At 51.8% G+C, this 17,951-nt stretch overlaps 2 protein-coding genes across 10 annotated transcripts; one reads left to right on the top strand and one right to left on the bottom strand.

Moving 5' to 3' along the window:
• Window positions 1-232: 232 nt before the first annotated feature.
• Window positions 233-9,421, bottom strand: EFCAB12 (EF-hand calcium binding domain 12). Of its 3 annotated transcripts, none has more exons than XR_010468360.1 (13): window positions 9,246-9,421; window positions 7,955-8,016; window positions 7,588-7,747; window positions 6,571-6,827; window positions 5,916-5,989; window positions 5,364-5,452; window positions 4,801-4,918; window positions 4,439-4,544; window positions 3,850-4,047; window positions 3,405-3,700; window positions 2,492-2,702; window positions 2,002-2,164; window positions 233-1,369 (listed from the first exon to the last, which is right to left on the bottom strand). XR_010468360.1 is itself a non-coding variant. In XM_065042913.1 (13 exons), exons 1-13 carry the CDS (start codon window positions 9,346-9,348, stop codon window positions 1,204-1,206), a joined length of 1,935 nt encoding a protein of 644 aa, XP_064898985.1. In that variant the 5' UTR covers window positions 9,349-9,414; the 3' UTR covers window positions 233-1,203. The 3 variants fall into 3 exon arrangements, 2 of the variants coding, with proteins under 2 accessions (XP_064898985.1, XP_064898986.1); XM_065042913.1 differs by having other exon boundaries at window positions 3,473-3,700; window positions 9,246-9,414; XM_065042914.1 differs by having other exon boundaries at window positions 3,473-3,700; window positions 3,904-4,047; window positions 9,246-9,414.
• Window positions 8,004-17,619, top strand: HORMAD1 (HORMA domain containing 1). 7 transcript variants are annotated; one of them, XM_065042927.1, is made up of 14 exons: window positions 9,495-10,672; window positions 11,075-11,198; window positions 11,553-11,706; window positions 12,011-12,074; window positions 12,472-12,508; window positions 13,845-13,865; window positions 13,959-13,985; window positions 14,546-14,613; window positions 14,810-14,961; window positions 15,039-15,295; window positions 15,524-15,587; window positions 15,912-15,988; window positions 16,346-16,429; window positions 16,668-17,619. In XM_065042927.1, exons 2-14 carry the CDS (start codon window positions 11,166-11,168, stop codon window positions 16,746-16,748), a joined length of 1,119 nt encoding a protein of 372 aa, XP_064898999.1. In that variant the 5' UTR covers window positions 9,495-10,672; window positions 11,075-11,165; the 3' UTR covers window positions 16,749-17,619. The 7 variants fall into 7 exon arrangements, with proteins under 7 accessions (XP_064899001.1, XP_064898999.1, XP_064899000.1 ...); XM_065042928.1 differs by having other exon boundaries at window positions 9,495-11,198; window positions 16,668-16,794; window positions 16,920-17,619; XM_065042929.1 differs by lacking the exons at window positions 9,495-10,672; window positions 13,845-13,865 and adding an exon at window positions 8,004-8,354.
• Window positions 17,620-17,951: the final 332 nt, after the last annotated feature.

Raw genomic sequence — 17,951 nt, 5'->3', positions numbered from 1 at the left:
ATGATGTGTTTTCCAAGCCGTTCTTCTCTTCATTCGGAGCAGACCGACCCAAAACTGAGAGGATTTACTTCTCCTTAGGTTCACAGCTGTCGACAGGATTTATTCCTTTAAGTGGCAACGGCTACGAGGCCCCAGGAGCAGATTTTCTGGGCTGTACAGAAGCTCTTGGAGCCTCTTTGTGTCTTTGTTTTCTGGGAGAAGCTGTCAGCAATCAGGACACGTAACCACGGGCGGAGCTCTATGCGGCGCTTTATTTCAGCGCTGGGAAACCAGGGGTTCGCACCCAAAGCTTCCACCACTGAGTCGAACTCCACTGTATTTATACAATTTGGTTACATACGTATTCAGCAGAGTTTCAACGCGTATATTGCATCTTCATTAGATTACACAATTACTTCACAATATCAGTTGCAACACCTTGGAACTCCTCTACGCACGCGCAGTGTCCTCTGGTGGTCGTTGTGGGCTCTGCAGGATGAAGTAAGTAGTCTTCATCACTAGTGTACTTGTCACCTTTTGTCACAGCGCATGCGCACTATTCACGAAATTATATGAATTCTTGGATGATAGCAAATGTACCTTCTCAGCACATCTTATTCTCTCGAGATAAGTACTAACTTTCAGTTCTCTAAAAGATGAGCTCGTTTACAACCTGCATAGCCTTTAAGACAAGGTAGGAATCCTGGGTATGGTCTATAGAATCAAAGCACAGCCCACGAAACTCAATTCAACTATAGCATAACCGTGGTGCCTCCAGCCATAAGGAAGGTCCCGTTTTCCTCCCTGCGGTTCAGCGCTGAGCGCTGTGAGCGCGCCGCAGGCATCGCCTTATCCCTGCGCACTGCTGGCGGCATCGTAGACTTTGCTTTGAAGAGTTAAACTCAGTTTCACCGCCTAAAAACCCTGCCTGTGGCGTCTGGAGCCGCTGGCAGGGGGGCGGCGGTCTGCTTGCTCCAAAGGCAAGCTAGAAATGTTTTACTGGGAAAAGGACGGTGTTTCCAGGGCTCTCCGAGGTGGGAAACTCACACACCACGTTCCCCCCTACGCCTTCATGTTGAGCAGAGGCTCCGCGGTGAATCCGTTTATTTGTGCAGCAGCGGGTCCCCAAGCGGAGCGAGGGATCGCGGAGCCCTGCGCACGTCTGCTCCGAGAGAGCTGCGGGGGAGCTGCTCCTGAAAGCCGCGGGCCCCGGGGCCGGGGGGCTTAGAAGACGCAGCGGTGGGCGGGTTTGGCGGGGTGAACGCGGCTGAACAAGGGGTGCGCCCTGTCCTGCTGCTCTTCGGGGAAGTAAAGGCAGAGCTTGTCCAGGAGGTGACCCGGCCAGAAGTTATTGTCGCTTGACTGTTGTTTCTTATTCCTGCGAAGAGACCTGTGGGAATAAACGGGAATAAAACAAAGAAAATATAAATACATACAAGAGGAAAGCACAATTCACAGAAATAACATTCATTGCTGCTTGGGTAAAAGTGAGCGTGACAACAACCAGCTCGCTGGGCTTCGCAGCGCTGGGGGGTTCTGCCCGAGCCGTGCTGCTCCCTACGAGACACGACTGAGGCCGGGAACGCCAGCGCCTGAACTTCCCTGACACCTGGACGTTGTCGTATCTAAACACATCAGCTGGGATAAACACACAAGATCGTGCTCGGCTTTGCAATGATTTGTCCTCTCCAAAAGGTTCTCCAGCCGACCAGCCGCACCTCGAATTCTGGGCAGTTTTGGGACCCTCACACCGAGAAAGCCCTTGAGGTGCTGGAGCGAGGCCAGAGAAGGGAACGGAGCTGGGGAAGGAGGGTGAGGGTGGAAATTTGGGGTGATTTCTCCCCAAAGGGCTGTGGGTGTTGAACAGGCTGCCCAGGGCAGTGCTGGAGTCGCCATCCTGGGGGGGTTAAACACACAGATGAGGTTCTCAGGGACGTGTTTAGTGCCGGGGTGGGTCATGTTTGGCCTCCATGATCTTGTGGGGCTTTTCCAACCAAAACACTTCGATGATTCTATACAAACCTCTTTTTCGCCTTCTTGGCCTGGCTGCGGGATTCCCGTCCCGCTCTGGAGCTGCTCCCGGCTGCGGCGCCCTCAGCGCCGCCCACGCCGTAGTACCCCCCGGGCTGCCGGATCCTCAGCTCTCCTCCGTCCCCCATGGTCCTGTCTCCCGGGTGCAGCAGTCCTGCAGCAGCGCAGAGGGGACAGTCACAGCCCGCCCTGCCACCAGGAGCCCATTTCGGCTCACATGTAGGCGCAGCTCAGCCACGGCTGTTCCCGGACCCGCTGATCCCGACCTTGCACCTGCCCCATCACCACAAACTCGCCTCCCGAGCTGCAGTCTTGGTTTAACCAAGCACAACCCTTTGATATGTTGATGATCTTGCTGCTCCGAACCAGCCGCAGCCCCCCAGGCGCCGCAAACGCCCCATCGGCAGCACCCCCGCCATTAGTCCTGCTCTCGGGCTTGGGACGAGCCACCAACTCATCCGATTTAGCGCCTTGGCGTTACCTCTCTGCAGCGTTGGCTCGGTGATGCGAACGTCACGCTCCCTGCACCGCGCGGAGCTGCCCAGGTAGCTCTCAAGAGCTTTCCTGCGGTACCGGTCCAGCAGTTCGCCCAGGTCGGTCGCCACGGTGGAGGGCAGGCAGTGCTTGTCGATGGGGCCGTCCCCGCACCGCGCCACGCGGCTCTTCTCGTGTTCTCTGGGGCTGTCTGCGTCCTGCAAGGGAAGGGCAGGTCCTGGTGAGGATGTGGGGGTCCCGGAGCAGCAGCTACAGGGAGGGATTGGTCTCCAGAGTGTGTGCAAACAGTTGCCGCGCCGGGGGATGGTTTCTGGAAACAAATGGGCACCCGCGCAGTGAGCGAGATGCACCGAGCTGACCCAGGCCACAGGTGAGGGGTCACTGGAACGTCCTTGACCACACAGAATGGGGAGAAAGCTGATGAAGCAAGAGGAGAATGAGAAGGTAGTTTGTGGCGAGACATGGGAGGTGAGGAGTGTCTAAGATAGCAACCAATCGCGTATTAGCTAGAGAAATGTAAGCAGCGTGTAATCTAACTATAATTACCCACGTATAAATAATGTAACTACAAAATCAACAGTTTAAGACTATATAACCTGATCAAACTCTCTCCCCTCCCCTCCCCTCCCCTCCCCTCCCCTCCCCTCCCCTCCCCTCCCCTCCCCTCCCCTCCCCTCCCCCACCCTCCCCTCCCCTCCTCTCCTCTCCCCTCCCCTCCTCTCCTCAATGCTAAACCCTGATAAACCTGAACATCCTTTTCACAGCATTACTGAGCGGTGATTCCGCCAAGTCCGTGAGGCAATCAGAGAACCGTTTTGCTTGGGAAAGAGCTTTAAAGTCACTGAGTCCAACCATAACCTGAATTTAACTCTGCCCCGTGTCCCTGCGATCACTGTTACCTGTTAATGTGCCGCCAGCTGCGATAGAGCAGCGCCAGACGCTGTTTCCCAGGCAATTCCGTACTTACGTCCAGGCTGCCGGTCGCGGCCGCCTCGAGAGCAGCCCTCCTGTTGGCCTTTATTCTTCGCAAGTATCTTATTTCTTGGGCGCTGAGGGAGGGTTTGTTGCTCAGCCATTTTTTAACGTCCCCTAAGCTTTCCAGCTCGGCTCGAAACTTCCTCCTGGCCTCGGTCCAGGCCATCTGTAGATATTGTGCTTCATCAGAGCCGGACTCGTCCTCCTCCTCCTGGGGCAGCTGCAAGACACAGCACAGAAATCAATCACAGAAATCACAGACTCTCAGAAATCACAGACTCACAGAAATCTGTGGCCCGGGCTGGTTTTTAAAAGGGAGAAGCTACTCTTGCCACAGGTGGAGCAAAAACAATGTGACGTCTCAGGGACCTTCCCAACGCGGTGCTGCCCCCCAGAAAACAGCGTCCTGTTCATGCTCCGCACCCGCGTCCCGCCGCCGCCTCTCCCCGCTCGCTGCTGAGGCGACGTGACCGCTCCTGCCCTTCCGTTCTCTTCTTTCTCCCTCCATCTGGCCGTGGACGCCTCCAGTTTCCTTCTGCTGTTCAGCCCAAACACAGATTGTCTTTTCTACAGGGACCCAGAAATGCAATAGCACCGGTTACTCTCATCTTTTCTTTAAATAATGCTCTTCTTTCTCTCATCTTCCTTTTTTTCCAGTTCCTGTCGACAGACGGTTCTCACAGATGCAACCAGAAAGCTCTTCAATGAACTAAGGCATCGAAGATCTACCTATTGAAACGGGCGATGGTTCCTTTTCTGAGATGAGCAATACCCAAAACAGGTAACTGAATGGGAAAATGAGCCATCTCTAGCAAAAGATCTACTCAGAATCAGCATCTGCCTATTTCTTTATAGACCTGTTTCTCCTAAGACACAGACCTAAGACATGTCTCCTAAGACATCCCCAGCTCATTTCCTACAACCTGGTGCTACAGTTGTCCCAACCCACGCGTCGTACCTGTCCTGTGTGCCCCTGTTCGGGAGCAGGCCACGGAAATTCGGGGCTCCCAGAAAGAGATTCTCCGTGCCGCCCTCCATCCCTGCTCGCGCGGAGCCGCAACAGCCTGGAAATCAAACCGTTTGGGGTGGAAAAGAGCTTGAAAATCATGGAGTCCAAGCATTAATCCACTCGTGTCCCTGAGAACCTCATCTGTGTGTTTAACCCCTCCAGGGATGGCGACTCCAGCACTGCCCTGGGCAGCCTGTTCAACACCCACAGCCCTTTGGGGAGAAATCACCCCAAATTTCGACCCTCAGCCTCCCCAGCGCAACTCGAGGCCGTTTCCTCTGCTCCTGAGGCCGCTCTGTTTGGGGTCTCACCTGCCCGAAGACCCTTTTCTCTCCGTTTCCTCGTGGGTTTCTTCCTGCGCCCCCGCTCTGGCCGGGCGCTCTGGAGAACGGCCCTTCCTCAGCAGCTGTAGGACGCGCTGAACGGCCACTGCAGGCGCGGAACGAGAAAACCTCTTAGGGCGGGCGGGAGGAGGCGCAGATTCTGCTCTGCAGTGGTCGAGCCCGTTTCAGGCTTTCAGGGGAACGATTTCTTGGCGTCGCTTACGTGTTTGGTGCACAAAAATTTGCCATCATGGCGCATCCAACTTAAATACATTATAGGTCTGATGTTCCCATAGAATTACAGAATCATTTGGGTTGGAAAAGAGCTTTAAGATCATGAAGTCCAAGTGTTAACACACCCTGAGAACCTCATCTCTGTGTATTTCAACCCCTCCAGGATGGCGACTCCAGCACTGCCCTGGGCAGCCTGTTCAACACCCACAGCCCTTTGGGGAGAAATCACCCCACATTTCCAAGGCATCTATTGTAGCCAGGGCATAAACAGCCACCCGCCGTGGAGACCTGTGCCTGCAGTCGGGCGCTAACGTTACCTCCTAGTCCCATGCTGCTCAAAAGACTCTCGAACACTCTGAATTCGTCTGTGCGAGCAGCCCCCCGAGGCACTGCCCGGATCTCAAACCTGGGAATAGGAAGAAGGCACCGTTTGAGAAAAGGGCTTTGTCGCCAGATGAACCATGAGGTCTCTATAGAGTCAACATCATGTCCTGGCCTGTGACAGAATGGCCATTGTGACCCCAGAAAGCGTTTTGGAGATACTTTGATTCCCGTGAGATTCACAAAAGGCCCAGGAACAACACCGATTCTGGTCTTTGATCCACCCTGTAGGAGCAGCTTGCCGTGTTGTATTCAATGCAACGGAACCATCAGGATCTTATTCTGCGGAATGTTTGGGAAGAGGAGCAGACGGAGCTCTCGGGTTGTCTAAACCCCTCTGCCCAGCAAACCAGGTCCCTGCGATGGGCGAACTGTCGAATGCAAACCACGAGCAGTAACGGCGGACGCGTAACTACACACTAAGCAAAACCAAGGTTGAAATCAACTGCAAACCGGTAATTTGACCGAGCGCTACCAAACGTACTCACTGTGGAAACTGGTGGACGCGGCCAAAGCGGCTCGGGGCGAAGGCGACTTCCCTGTCCGACGTGACCCATCTCTGCTGCGGGAGGGACAGAAACACCTGACGTGACCCCAGGGAAACGAGCTCAACGCTCACAACGGCCTTTCCGTAGCTCCCAAGAATCAGTGGCTTCTTGGCAAGACTCTCGCCAAGCGCCTCAGCCCCTCGCTAAAATAAACGAGCTGCGCAGCAAATCGTCTGCCAGGGCGAGGGGCGTCACTAGGTGTTTTGTATGGACAAGAGTTGACAGCGTGAGGCAGGAGACGCCTCGTTCACCAGGGAAGAAGGCCATGGAGGCCAACGCGAGCATGGCTTGCTGGCTGTGCTGAGCTGGTTTGCGTTAGAATCATCGAATCCCTGAGTCATTTTGGGTGGAAAAGAGCTTTAAAATCACTGAGTCCAACCATTAACCCACCCCTGGCCCTGAGAACCTCATCTGTGTGTTTAACCCCTCCAGGATGGCGACTCCAGCACTGCCCTGGGCAGCCTGTTCAACACCCACAGCCCTTTGGGGAGAAATCACCCCAAATTTCCTGACCCAGCGGGTTACAGGCCAGCAGGACTCAGTTTCCCTTGTGGGATGTCAAACCCACTTGAAGCAGCACTGGAAAAACACTTACAGTGAGCAGCTTCTCTACCACGTACGTAGACTTGTTGAGGGTGAGTAAAAAGTCTTCGGAAAACGCCATGGTCGCCGCTGTGCCGCGGATAGCGAGGGTGCCGAGGCCCTTTAACGTGAAGTCCGCGTCTTCTCTGTTGGTGAGGATGAAGTAGAAAAAGTCGAGGGTCTCCTGCATGCAGTTCTGCACGAGCTGCTCGGGATACGGGACGTCCGAGCGGATCTTCCTGTGGCTCACGGACACTGTCTTCATCTCATCTGGAACAGAGAAGGGCGATTGTAACCCAGCACTTGAGCAAAGCGTCACCAGTGGTTTAATAGGGCGGAAATCGTAGAATCACAGAATCGTTTCGGCAGGAGCTTTAAGATCGAGCCCAAGCATTACCCACCCTGGCACTAAATGTGTCCCTGGGAACCTCATCTGTGTGTTCAACCCCTCCAGGATGGCGACTCCAGCACTGCCCTGGGCAGCCTGTTCAACACCCACAGCCCTTTGGGGAGAAATCACCCCAAATTTCCAATCTAAACCTCCTTCCCCAGCTCCGTTCCCTTCTCTGATCTCACTCCAGCACCTCAAGCTCTTTCTCGTCCTGAGGGGCCCAAAACTGACTATAATTTTCTGTAATTTCCATCTCTCATTCCAGGCTTTCTACACCCGATTTTCACCCGCTTTGCTGCATCCAAGCAGCTCTAGGGGCTCGTGGGCATTTGCCTCCACGGGGTCTGGTGCAAGAGCAGAGCATCAGCGTCATCTCAACGGCTTTATGGTTCTGATAAACCACCGTCCTACAAAGCAAACAGCGCACTGACACAACGCCGGTTGCTAAAGCAGATTGTGGAGGAATGGCCTAATTAGTCTGAAACAAACGGCCCCTTTCGAGGCGTTATTTGGTGGCTGTGTCGTCCCGCAGAGGTTCTCCGGGCACTTCTGGTGCGTCACCATCGCTTCTGAACAGCAACCAGCACAAAACCCTCGTGTACGGACACAGGGGAACACGGGTAACGCCATTTCTCTTACCAGGAGCAGGAATGGAGGCGTGTTGCAGCTCACGGACCTGCGCGACGGCCCCGGCCAGCGCGAACACGGGCCTGTGGAACGTCAGCACCGCGCCGTCCTCGAACGAGAGCCACTTCTGAATGTGGAACGTGCCCAGTCCCGCCACACTGGCCGCGCGGGGCTGCGCAGAGAGCACAAGGGGCGAGAATCCATAGGCTGAAAAAGCCGGGGGCTCGCGAGAGCTTCGTGCCCTGGCGCGGAGCGCCTTTGCACACCCCAACCGGGCTTTGATTTCTGTGTTGCTATGTAAAAAATACATATTTTATGTCTGTCGCTTTAGGGAGAAGCTTTGGCACTTTTATGGCAAATTCGCGGGGTAGGATCCCACCTTTTTCTGCATGAGCTGCTGCTGGACGTGCTCGGACACGCGGCTCCAAATAGCAACGACATCTGGAAAGCAGGAAGAAGACACGTCGAGCAGCTCGCGTCCCGCCAGCGCGTCGGAGACGGGGTCGTCGGGGATCGCTTGGGATGCCGCTTCTTACAGAACTTGGCTGGAAACTTAGATAGAATTTGCTTTGCATAGGTTTGCTCAGCGTAACTTCTGCGAGCTGTGAACTTCTAAACTTTGTGCGTTAAGTTAAAAAGGCCACGGAGCCTTTGAGCTGGAGGAGAAAGGAGCCGCGTCCTCGGAGACACGGGAAGGAACAAACTGCGGCCAACAGGAGGATGTTTTGGTTACCAAGGGCTCATTTTCTCCAGCGGCGGGTGCAAAAGAGCAACTGAAGGTCAGAACTTTAATCTCTGATTAGAAATGAAAAGCTCAAGTTCAGAACGGGGAGAGCCCAGACTCCACTTTTGCAGTTGCCCAGAGGGACGGGTGGGTAGAAACGTCCGGTTTGTTTGTGCTGAGGGTCCCGGCTCAGGAGGCACCAGCTCCACGCTGCGCCCGCAAATCAACCATTTATTCCGGAAGAATCTCTGGAATGCATGTGTCAGGCTCTGCTATGGGAAGCCTGAGGAAAAGGAGCTTCTCTAACAAGAGAAGGGGACGCGCTGCTGAGGGAAACGTGTCCCTGGGGTGCAGGGGAGGCTGCGTGTCCCACGGGGACCAAACCCCCGTCCCACAGTGATTTGTGCCGTTTGTTTTGTCCACAGTGATGCTGGTCAGAGAGCCCACAGAACCCCAGAATGTGAGGGGTTGAAGGGCCCTGGAAAGCTCATCCAGTGCAATCCCCCCATGGAGCAGGAACACCCAGATGAGGTGACACAGGAAGGTGTCCAGGCGGGTTGGAATGTCTGCACAGAAGGAGACTCCACAACCCCCTGGGCAGCCTGGGCCAGGCTCTGCCACCCTCACCCCAACAAGTTGCTTCTCATCTTCCAGCGGAACCTCCTGTGTTGCAGTTTGCACCCATTGCCCCTTGTCCTGTCCCTGGTTGTCACCAGAAGAGCCTGGCTCCATCCTCCTGACACTGCCCCTTTCCATCTTGATCCCCAGCAATGAGTCCCCCCTCAGGCTCCTCTTGTCCAGCTCCAGAGCCCCAGCTCCCTCAGCCTTTCCTCACACGGGAGATGCTCCACTCCCTCCAGCATCTTGGTGGCTGCGCTGGACTCTCTGCAGCAGTTCCCTGTCCTGCTGGAGCTGAGGGGCCACAGCTGGACGCCACATTCCTCACCCGTGACCGAAAGCTCCTTGAGGGTGGGAAAGGTGACGGTGCTGCGGCCGCCGGCCCGGCTGCTCAGCTCGATGTTGGTGACCAGCGCTCCCAGGTCCGTCATGTTGTTGCTTTGTCTCAGCGCCCGAGGCCGCCGGGGGAAGGATTTTGATGTTTCCGACCGGGAAGCGAAGAGTCTGGGGAGCGAGACTGTGATGAGGAGGGGTCTGTGTGACACGGGGTCTCTGTGACACGGGCTGCGGTGACCAAGGGACACGCCAACACCGCCCCAACCCGGTTGGGTTTGGTCCTGAGGGGAGAATGGGGAGAAAAAACGGCCTCAAGTTGCACCAGGAGAGGTTGAGGTTGTTAATCTGGGGTGATTTCTCCCCAAAGGGCTGTGGGTGTTGAACAGGCTGCCCAGGGCAGTGCTGGAGTCGCCGTCCTGGAGGGGTTAAACACACAGATGAGGTTCTCAGGGACATGTTTAATGCCAGGGTGGGTTCTGGTTGGACTCCATGAGCTTGAGGGGAAATTCCAACCAAGTTTATTCTGTGATTCCGTGATTCTGTGACCACCCCACTGCCGCCAGCCGGCTGGGAAGTCGCCACTCTCGGTGGTTTCAACTTGAGGCAAGTTTTGGTGATAATGACACAGAAATTTAACTTGCCATCAATAGGACAAGGGGTGACAGTTTTAAATTAAAAGAGGGGAGATTGAGGCTGGATAGAAGGAAATTGTTGCCCTGAGGGTGGTGAGAGCCTGGCCCAGGTACCCAGAGAGGAGGTAGATGAACCATCCCTGAGACATCCCAGGCCAGGCTGGACGGGCTCTGAGCACCCTGAGCTGGTGACGATGTCCCTGTCATGGCAGGGGGGCACTGGGGGGCTTTAAACGTCCCTTCAACACAAACTGTTCTATAATTCCAAGAAATGCAGCCGCTGTCACCAGCACTTGGAGTTGCCCTCACACCCACACAGCGCAATCGCTTGCATCAGCGAGGTAAAACAAACTCTGAAGGTCTTCATGTGTGGTCGACACACTCACTACCACCTTTTATTCACATTAAGCGTCAGTGACATTGACGTAAGACCCACAAGCCAGCTTAAAAAATCAAATCACAGAATCATTTTGGTTGGAAAAAACCTTTAGCCAACAGCCGTGAATAACTTTTGCCTTTAGCCGGACTAACGAGCTGAGAGAACGCGGAGGTTGAACTTCAACCCGGCTCCTCTGCTGGATTCGCCGCCATCTTGCGGAGTGAGGGGGAAACGCGCCACGCGCGGCGCTGCGCACGGCCCGCGGCGCGGCCTGCCCCGCGCCTAAGCCACGCCCCCCGCTTTGCACACGGCCCCTCGCCCTATAAAAGCCGGGGGGGGCCGCTGAGCGCCGCCTGTCAGTGAGGCGGCGCGGCCTGTGGAGGCGCTGTGAGCAGAGGCGTGAGCCTTGTGTGTGTTTCTTCCCCCCCCTGCGGGGTTTTACCCTCTGTTCTCGCATTGCGGCTCAGTTTATGCGTGCCCTTTGTACATTGGGGAGGCAGGTTGTGTTTTCTAGGGGTGATAGTGCTGGGAAGGGGCTCCTGTGGTTGTGCGGTTCTCTCGGCCATAGAGCGAGACCAGGCGGGTTTGTGGAGGCTCAGTTCCTGCTCAAACCCGCTTAATAAAGGTGTTTTGTACGTTTTGGGGCATGGAAACGTTTCATTTTTAAAAGGCTTGTGGTGCTGAGGGTTAAAGGCCAGATCAAAACGTGGCTCAACAAGAAGAAGGGGGGGTCTCATTCCCCAATACTAAATTATTTACACATACCATTCACACATAATAGTACATATTAGTAATTATTAATCATTACAGAGGAAAACAGCGCCAGCCCGGAGGTCTTTCCCAAAGGCTTTGGCTGGAGGTGACTTCAATGTGGGGACCCTCTCCTTAGGTTACCTGCGAAATGGCAACGGCTCAGAAGCAGCGGAATTGCGTGGTATGATTTCCCTGCCTGTTTTATCACAGCGTGCTCGTTGAGTTGGAAAAATGGGTGGATTTTAGCTGAAATAGCGCACCCAGGTGCTCTGTATTTATTCACCTGGAAACTACAGGCTAATTCAGTGTCATAACTGTGAATAAAGATGCTTAACAGAAGGCTTAGAGCTTTGTGGTCATGCATGCGTGTCCTAAAAACATCGTAACGCCAAGTATTAAGAATATGTTTAGCTTTATAAATGACAAATCAATGCTTTTCAATTAAATTAAAGCATTAAGCGGGCGTTGGAGCGGGTTTTAGAGCGTGCAGGTTTATTGTTGTGCGCAGAGGCTGGTCTTGTCTTTTTTCTAATAGAATTTGCAGAGCGCGGTTGTGTTTCCCACCAAGATCTCCACGGAGCAGCAGTCGCTGATGCTGGTGAAGCGGCTCTTGGCCGTGGCCGTGTCCTGCATCACCTACCTCAGGGGGATCTTCCCCGAAAGCGCCTATGGAACCAGATACATGGACGGTAATGCGCTGTTTTCTTTGCAAAATCCATCCTCATAGTGTTGTTAACAGGCGTTTTTTAAAGCTACTTAGTCATCTAAGTGGTCAAAGGCATTTTCAGTGACTAATCAAAACTACGCTAACGCATTCATAGTTTAATCTTGTTAGATTGCCATGGTGCTAACTCAGCAATTAAAACTCTGCTTGCACCTGTCAATAAAGTGAATTTTAGCTGTAAACTTGCAGGGAGCGAGCTGCGCTTTGTTAGTGATGCAGCTGCATTTTGTCCTCAGTAAATACGCACGTGTCTTTTCTTATTTTTTGAGATGTCTGCGTCAAAATTCTGAGGGAAGACAAGAACTGTCCTGGCTCCACTCAGCTGGTGAAATGGTACGTTCGTTAATCACCGTGCGTATGTCTAACGCTTCCAGAGCACGGAGTTCTGAAAGATGCGATATTGACGCTCAGCTGAAGTATTTATTTACAACCTGATGAATGAATACGTGTGTCGGGTGTTTAAAATGGTAGGTGTACAATTGTGTTATGTTCTCACTGAAAAACTCTTTTCTTATGGATTCTGTTCTATTCTGCAAAGAGCTCAGGATGATTTGGTGTTACAAAGTCATTGCTTGTGTCATAACTAATACAATAGAATAACAATGTTATTTTTTGTTCTAATCTATTAAGGCTAAATACCAGGATTTAATTTTTGGGGCTACTTTGTTGAGTCAGAAGCAAAGCAAACGGAACTTAGCAGTAGATGGATAACGTTATTTGATTTTTGCAGGATGTTAGGGTGCTACGACGCCTTGCAGAAGAAATACGTAAGTCTTCCAGTATCCTTGAGCTATTTTAAATGCATCAAAACAGAATCACAGAATGGACGGGGTTGGAAAAGGCCTCAGGGATCACCCAGTCCAACCCTTGGTCCAACTCCAGTCTGTTTACTAGATCTTGGCACTAAGTGCCATGTCCAGTCTCAGTTTAAAACCCTCCATGGCCGGTGAGTCCAGCACCTCCCTGGGCAGCCATTCCAATCCTGACCACTCTCTGCACAGAATTGCTTTCTCATCTCCAGCCTCAATTTAAGCTGAAGCCCATGGCCCCTTGTCCTATTGCTGATGCCTGGGAGAAGAGCCCAATCCCCACCTGGGCACACTGGTGGCTCCTGTTGAGCTTCCTGTCCATTAGTCCCCCAGGTCCCTTTCTGCCTGACTGCTCTCCAGCCACTCTGTGCCCAGCCTGGAGCTGCAGGGGGTTGTTGTGGCCAAAGTGCAGCACCCGCCACTTGGCCTTGTTGAGCTTCATCCCATTGGAATCAGCCCATTTTTCCAGTCTATCCAGATCCCTCTGCAGAGCCCTCCGTCCTTCCAGCAGGTCAACACTCCCTCCCAACTCAGTGTCAGCAGCAAATTTGCTGATGATGGTCTCAATCCCCTCATCTAAATCATGAATAAAGATGTTAAACAGGACTGGACCCAACCCTGACCCCTGGGGACACCACTGGTGACTGGATGCAGCCCCATTCCCCAGCACTCTCTGGGCCCGGCCCTCCAGCCAGTTCTTAACCCACTAGTCCAAGCCACGGGCTCCCAGCTTTTGCAGGAGTATATGATGGGAGACAGCGTCAAAGGCCTTGCTGAAGTGCAGACAGACCACGTCCACGGCTTTCCCCTCATCCACCGGCTGGGTCACCTGAGCATAAAGGATCAGGTTGGCCAGACAGGACCTGCCCCTCCCAAGCCCATGCCGGCTGGGGCTGGTCCCTTGTCCATGAAGGTGCTGTGTGGTTGCGTTCAGGATGATCTGCCCCATAGCCCTGCCAGGCACCGGGCTCAGGCTGACGGGCCTGGAGTTGCCAGACTCAGCTTTGCAGCCCTTTTTGTGGACGGGGGATTGGTGGTTTAAGCCATGTCAAAGCAGTTGGCTACAGCGCGGGATGCACAGGCATCCCAGATAACGTTCTTTGTAAAACACTCCTAGTCAGGGTTATGTCGGGTTTTCCTTCCGTTATTAAGCCCTTTATTAAACAGAAAAGGAGCCAAACACGAAGAGGTTTCTCTTCAAACAGGCCCCAGTTGTCTGGTTTGGTTGGTGAGCAGGGAGGAGCTACAAATACATGTAATGTTCTTTTTCTCTCTCTAATTACGCTTCCGACAGCTGAGGATGATTGTCCTGGCAGTGAGTATCTGGGAGATGGAAGGGACGTGGTTTTTAGGGAGATGCTTAGAGGAACGTACAGTTCTCACTCTGCTTTTTGTTTTAACAACACAGGTCTACACGCATCCAGAAGATCCTCAGGTAAATCTGCGGGAATATTTCACCATCTGAACGAGGATAGCAGGGACATAGTGAAGTGTGTATACACGCAGTAGGGCTTTAATTCACATTAACGCACTTTAAAATGTATATCTTAAAATGCCGGGTGTAAGAACTGCCTTTGAACGTGTAGTGTCACGTTGTGCTCAGGCGCAGAGTTGAATCCTGTCGAGACACGTTGGCCGAACTCTGCGTAACGAGTTGATGGGACTCTTAATTAACCTTTAACGAACCGCTGGGGGCCACCACAGAATCACCCGATGTCTGTTCCGTGTGCCAAACGTTTTCATAGGGGTTGAAACCTCAGTGAATGCTCTAAAAACTTCGGCTGATGATTCGAAATATTTGATCGGGGTGATTCCTGGAAAATTCCGGAGAGTTTTGTATTTGATGCCGATTCCTCCCCTGAATCCTGTTAATTGTTCCAGCGTTAGGAGGCTGCGGTCGGTGCACGCGAGTGGGTCGGGCAGGACTTGGGCTGTTGCTATTTAATTACCAGACAGAATCAGCAGTAGTTTAATAGCGACGGGGTTTCCTTGCAGACAATTACAGAGTGTTACCACTTCAAGTTCAAGTACACCCACAACGGGCCCCTCCTGGATTTCAGCAGGTGAATTTATTCTGCTTGGTAGTTTTACCCTCCATTTACACTCTGAAAACTCCTTTTGGTGTTGCCTTTTTTAATTCTCCAGAGTCGTTTTGTCAACATATATTATTTTCGACGTGTATTTTTAGCTCAGTGAATCACGATGCTCGTATTTTCAAATATCTGCTCAAAAGATGATACTCACTGTTAAACTTTTTAGTAAGGATAAAAGGAACGATTCCACGATCACGTGTGCAGACACCAAGAAAGCGAGTATCCTGCTCATCCGCAAGATCTACGTGCTGATGCAAAGCCTGAGCCCGCTGCCCAACGACGTCTGCCTGACCATGAAGCTGTTCTATTACGACGAAGGTAGAGCTCCGTAAAGCCTGCGCCCGCCGAGAGCGACGTGTCGCCTTCCACCGCGCTGACCGAGTTTCTCCCGGCAGTGACGCCGTCCGATTACCAGCCGCCCGGCTTCAAGGAGGGCGAGTGCGAGGGGATGGTGTTCGAGGGGGAGCCGCTGTACCTGAACGTGGGCGAGGTGCCCACCCCCTTCCACATGCTCAAGGTCAAGGTCACGACCGAGAAACAGCGCATGGAGCACGTGGACAAAAGCATCTTCAAGCACGGGGAGAACAGCGTCCCGCTGCGGGAGCTCAGGGTGGACGGGGACGAGCCGGAACGCGAGAACCAGGACGTGAATGTAAGAGCGCAAACATTTTGTTAGTATTGTTTTACTCTTTTGGTTTTTTGGTAGTTTAATCAGCTGCGTGCTTGCGTTAATAACGCTCAGCTGGCCGGTACATTCCATGTCCAATTATCAATCCATTTGTTCCGCTGAGGATCCACCTCGTAAGCTCTGGCCCCAAGAACCTGAGCGCAAACCCTCTCAGTTGTCTGCAGTAAGTGAGAAATCCTTTTCTTGATCTAGGAAGATCCCGTCTTGGATAATAAAGTGGAAGAAAGGAATAATATCAATATTTCAGAAGCTCAAGGTAACATTTATGGAGGTTTTTTCAAGTCTCTTGGGTTTGTGCCTCTTTTTTCCTAATGTTACTAAAAGGAACCCCCCATTTTCTGACGTGGACCGCTATATTCAATTTTACATCCTGTTTTCCGCACATACGTCGCTGTGTCTTTATTTCCTATTGTAGCTTCGTTCTGTGAAGCGCTTTGTTCGCAAGTGCGTGGTTTGTGCTGAAATCCTGGTCTTCATTTCATTTCCATCAGATGTGCTGAATTTAACAGGTTATATGTTGGGAAGAGGCCGCGAGTGTGCTGTCAAAAATGGGCTTTATTAGTTTTAACGACTTTTACAGAGCCAAATTTACCTTGTGAAGAGGACGAAGTGACGAAGGCCGGAGGGAGCCAGGGCCTGTGTGTTTCTAATCCTCAGGTATGAGAACCGCGCTCTGTCGTCTTAAGCTTGTACTTGAGCTTTTGTGAAGCTGCTTCTCTACTTGGAGTGATGAATAAGTAACTAATGGTTTATTAGCAGCATTCCCAGCAGTAAAATACCTTTACACTTGTATTTTCCAGTGTTTTTCTAAAGAAATAGCACAAGGCTGTTCCTCTGTGATGGAGTTTTCACACCGAGCAGATGGTCTGACTGTAATGAAGAGAAATGGGAACACCATTTCCATGTTTATAAACCACCGTAGCTACACGTTCTGCCTAACAGGAGATTCTCTGCTAATCCCGACAGACCCAAACTGCTTTAAAGGTTGATTAAAACTCTTTTCTAATTGTGTAGGTCGATCGTTTGGCGAGTAAGACGGCTGAACTTCACATGTCAGAGAGCAGGACAAGAAGCGGGAAGATATTTCAAACCAGCACTGTTAGTGCCGCTTTTTTCTCTAGTTCTTTTCATTTCTGTTCCTTTTTAAGCCTTTTTCTGTTCCAAACACCGCGTAAAACTCCAACACATTTCACACTGACAGAATGAAATTGTCACCGTTTCTAAAATTCACATTAAACTCAACACATTTGGATTCTTAGCGTCAAAAAACCAGAGTTAAAAGCCGAGTGTCGATGTAATTAACGCAGCTCCCCAATTGTACCCGTTCCGTCCCCAGGTTCATCACTTTGAGCTCTCGTCCAGTCAAGACGTGCTGCCGAAAAGGAGGAAGATGAGCGAACCAAAGGAGCAGTTTTAGATAGTTGGTTCACAGTTTGTCTCCACGCAGCGTCGTTTAAGTCAATGTTCGTATTTAAGTATCTTTTTAGGCATCTTTCTGTTCTATTTGTAGTCAAAATGGAGAGTATTTTAAGGGAAGAAAATCTGGCAAGAAAGCCCAGCTGGAGAGATGAGAATTGTCTGTTTTCAGAGGCGGTCGTGCCCGTCGGGAAGGACAGATGGACTACGGACGGGACGGACAACATTTCTGTCACAAAGGTGATTTGGGGGGATTTGACTCCCCGCTTACAACTCATTTACATCCTGATGGCGCTCATGTAACCTTCAGTACCCGAACCACAACGTTTTACTGGTAATTTTGGGCTGCATTTCAAAGCTGAGGGGGACACAAAACCCCGCAAGTCTTGGTTAAATTCGGTGCTTTGTGCTGGGTTCAGGAGGGCGGTGTTAGTTATCACAATATTGCATTTTGGTTTTGCTGCTGAAGCAGTTTAGGGTGGTTTGATTCTTCACAGTTTGTCCAGACTCAAGTAAAAAACAAGCATTCCTCATACCTTTAATTACATATTTCATGCCAAAAGACAGGAATTTCTGTACAGCTGTGGTGAGACATGCATTTAATTACAAACGGAGCCACGTCAGGGATCTATTATAACGGTGTGAGATTATTTGAAGAAACCTATATGTACTTAAGATGATTGATTGCAGAGGTCAAATGCCACAGTTTCTTTTTTTTTAACAAATGTGTTAATCTTTCCTGTCCAACAAATGAACTGAAGCTCTTAGAGCTGCTGCTGTCTGTAGGTGGGGGATGGCGGAACGCTTCTTGACATTTTTGACTTCAGAATGTCATTTTATCATTCCTCAATTAAAAACAAGGTTAATATGTAGTGTCTGTGTATGTGCTTGACGTACGTTTGGAGGCTTAAACGAAACGTGGGGAAGACTTGGGGGCTCTGGTGGTTCTGGGGCACCAAAATCACCTCAAAACACAAAATGGCGGCAGCAGAATCACCTCAGGGCTCAAAATGGCGCCAGAATCACCTCAGGACACAAAATGGCGCCAGAATCACCTCAGGACTCAACATGGCGGCCAGGGGGGTGGTGGGATCACCTCATGACAAGAGCTTGAGGAGCTGGAGTGAATTCAGAGAAGGGAACAGAGCTGGGGAAGGAGGTTTAGATTGGAAATTAGGAACAATTTATTCCCCAAAGGGCTGTG

The sequence above is a fragment of the Columba livia genome, chromosome 28, assembly GCF_036013475.1.
Source record: "Columba livia isolate bColLiv1 breed racing homer chromosome 28, bColLiv1.pat.W.v2, whole genome shotgun sequence".
NCBI lineage: Eukaryota > Metazoa > Chordata > Aves > Columbiformes > Columbidae > Columba > Columba livia.
Note: the sequence above shows the minus strand (reverse complement) of the source record. Positions and strands in the feature narration are given on the sequence as shown.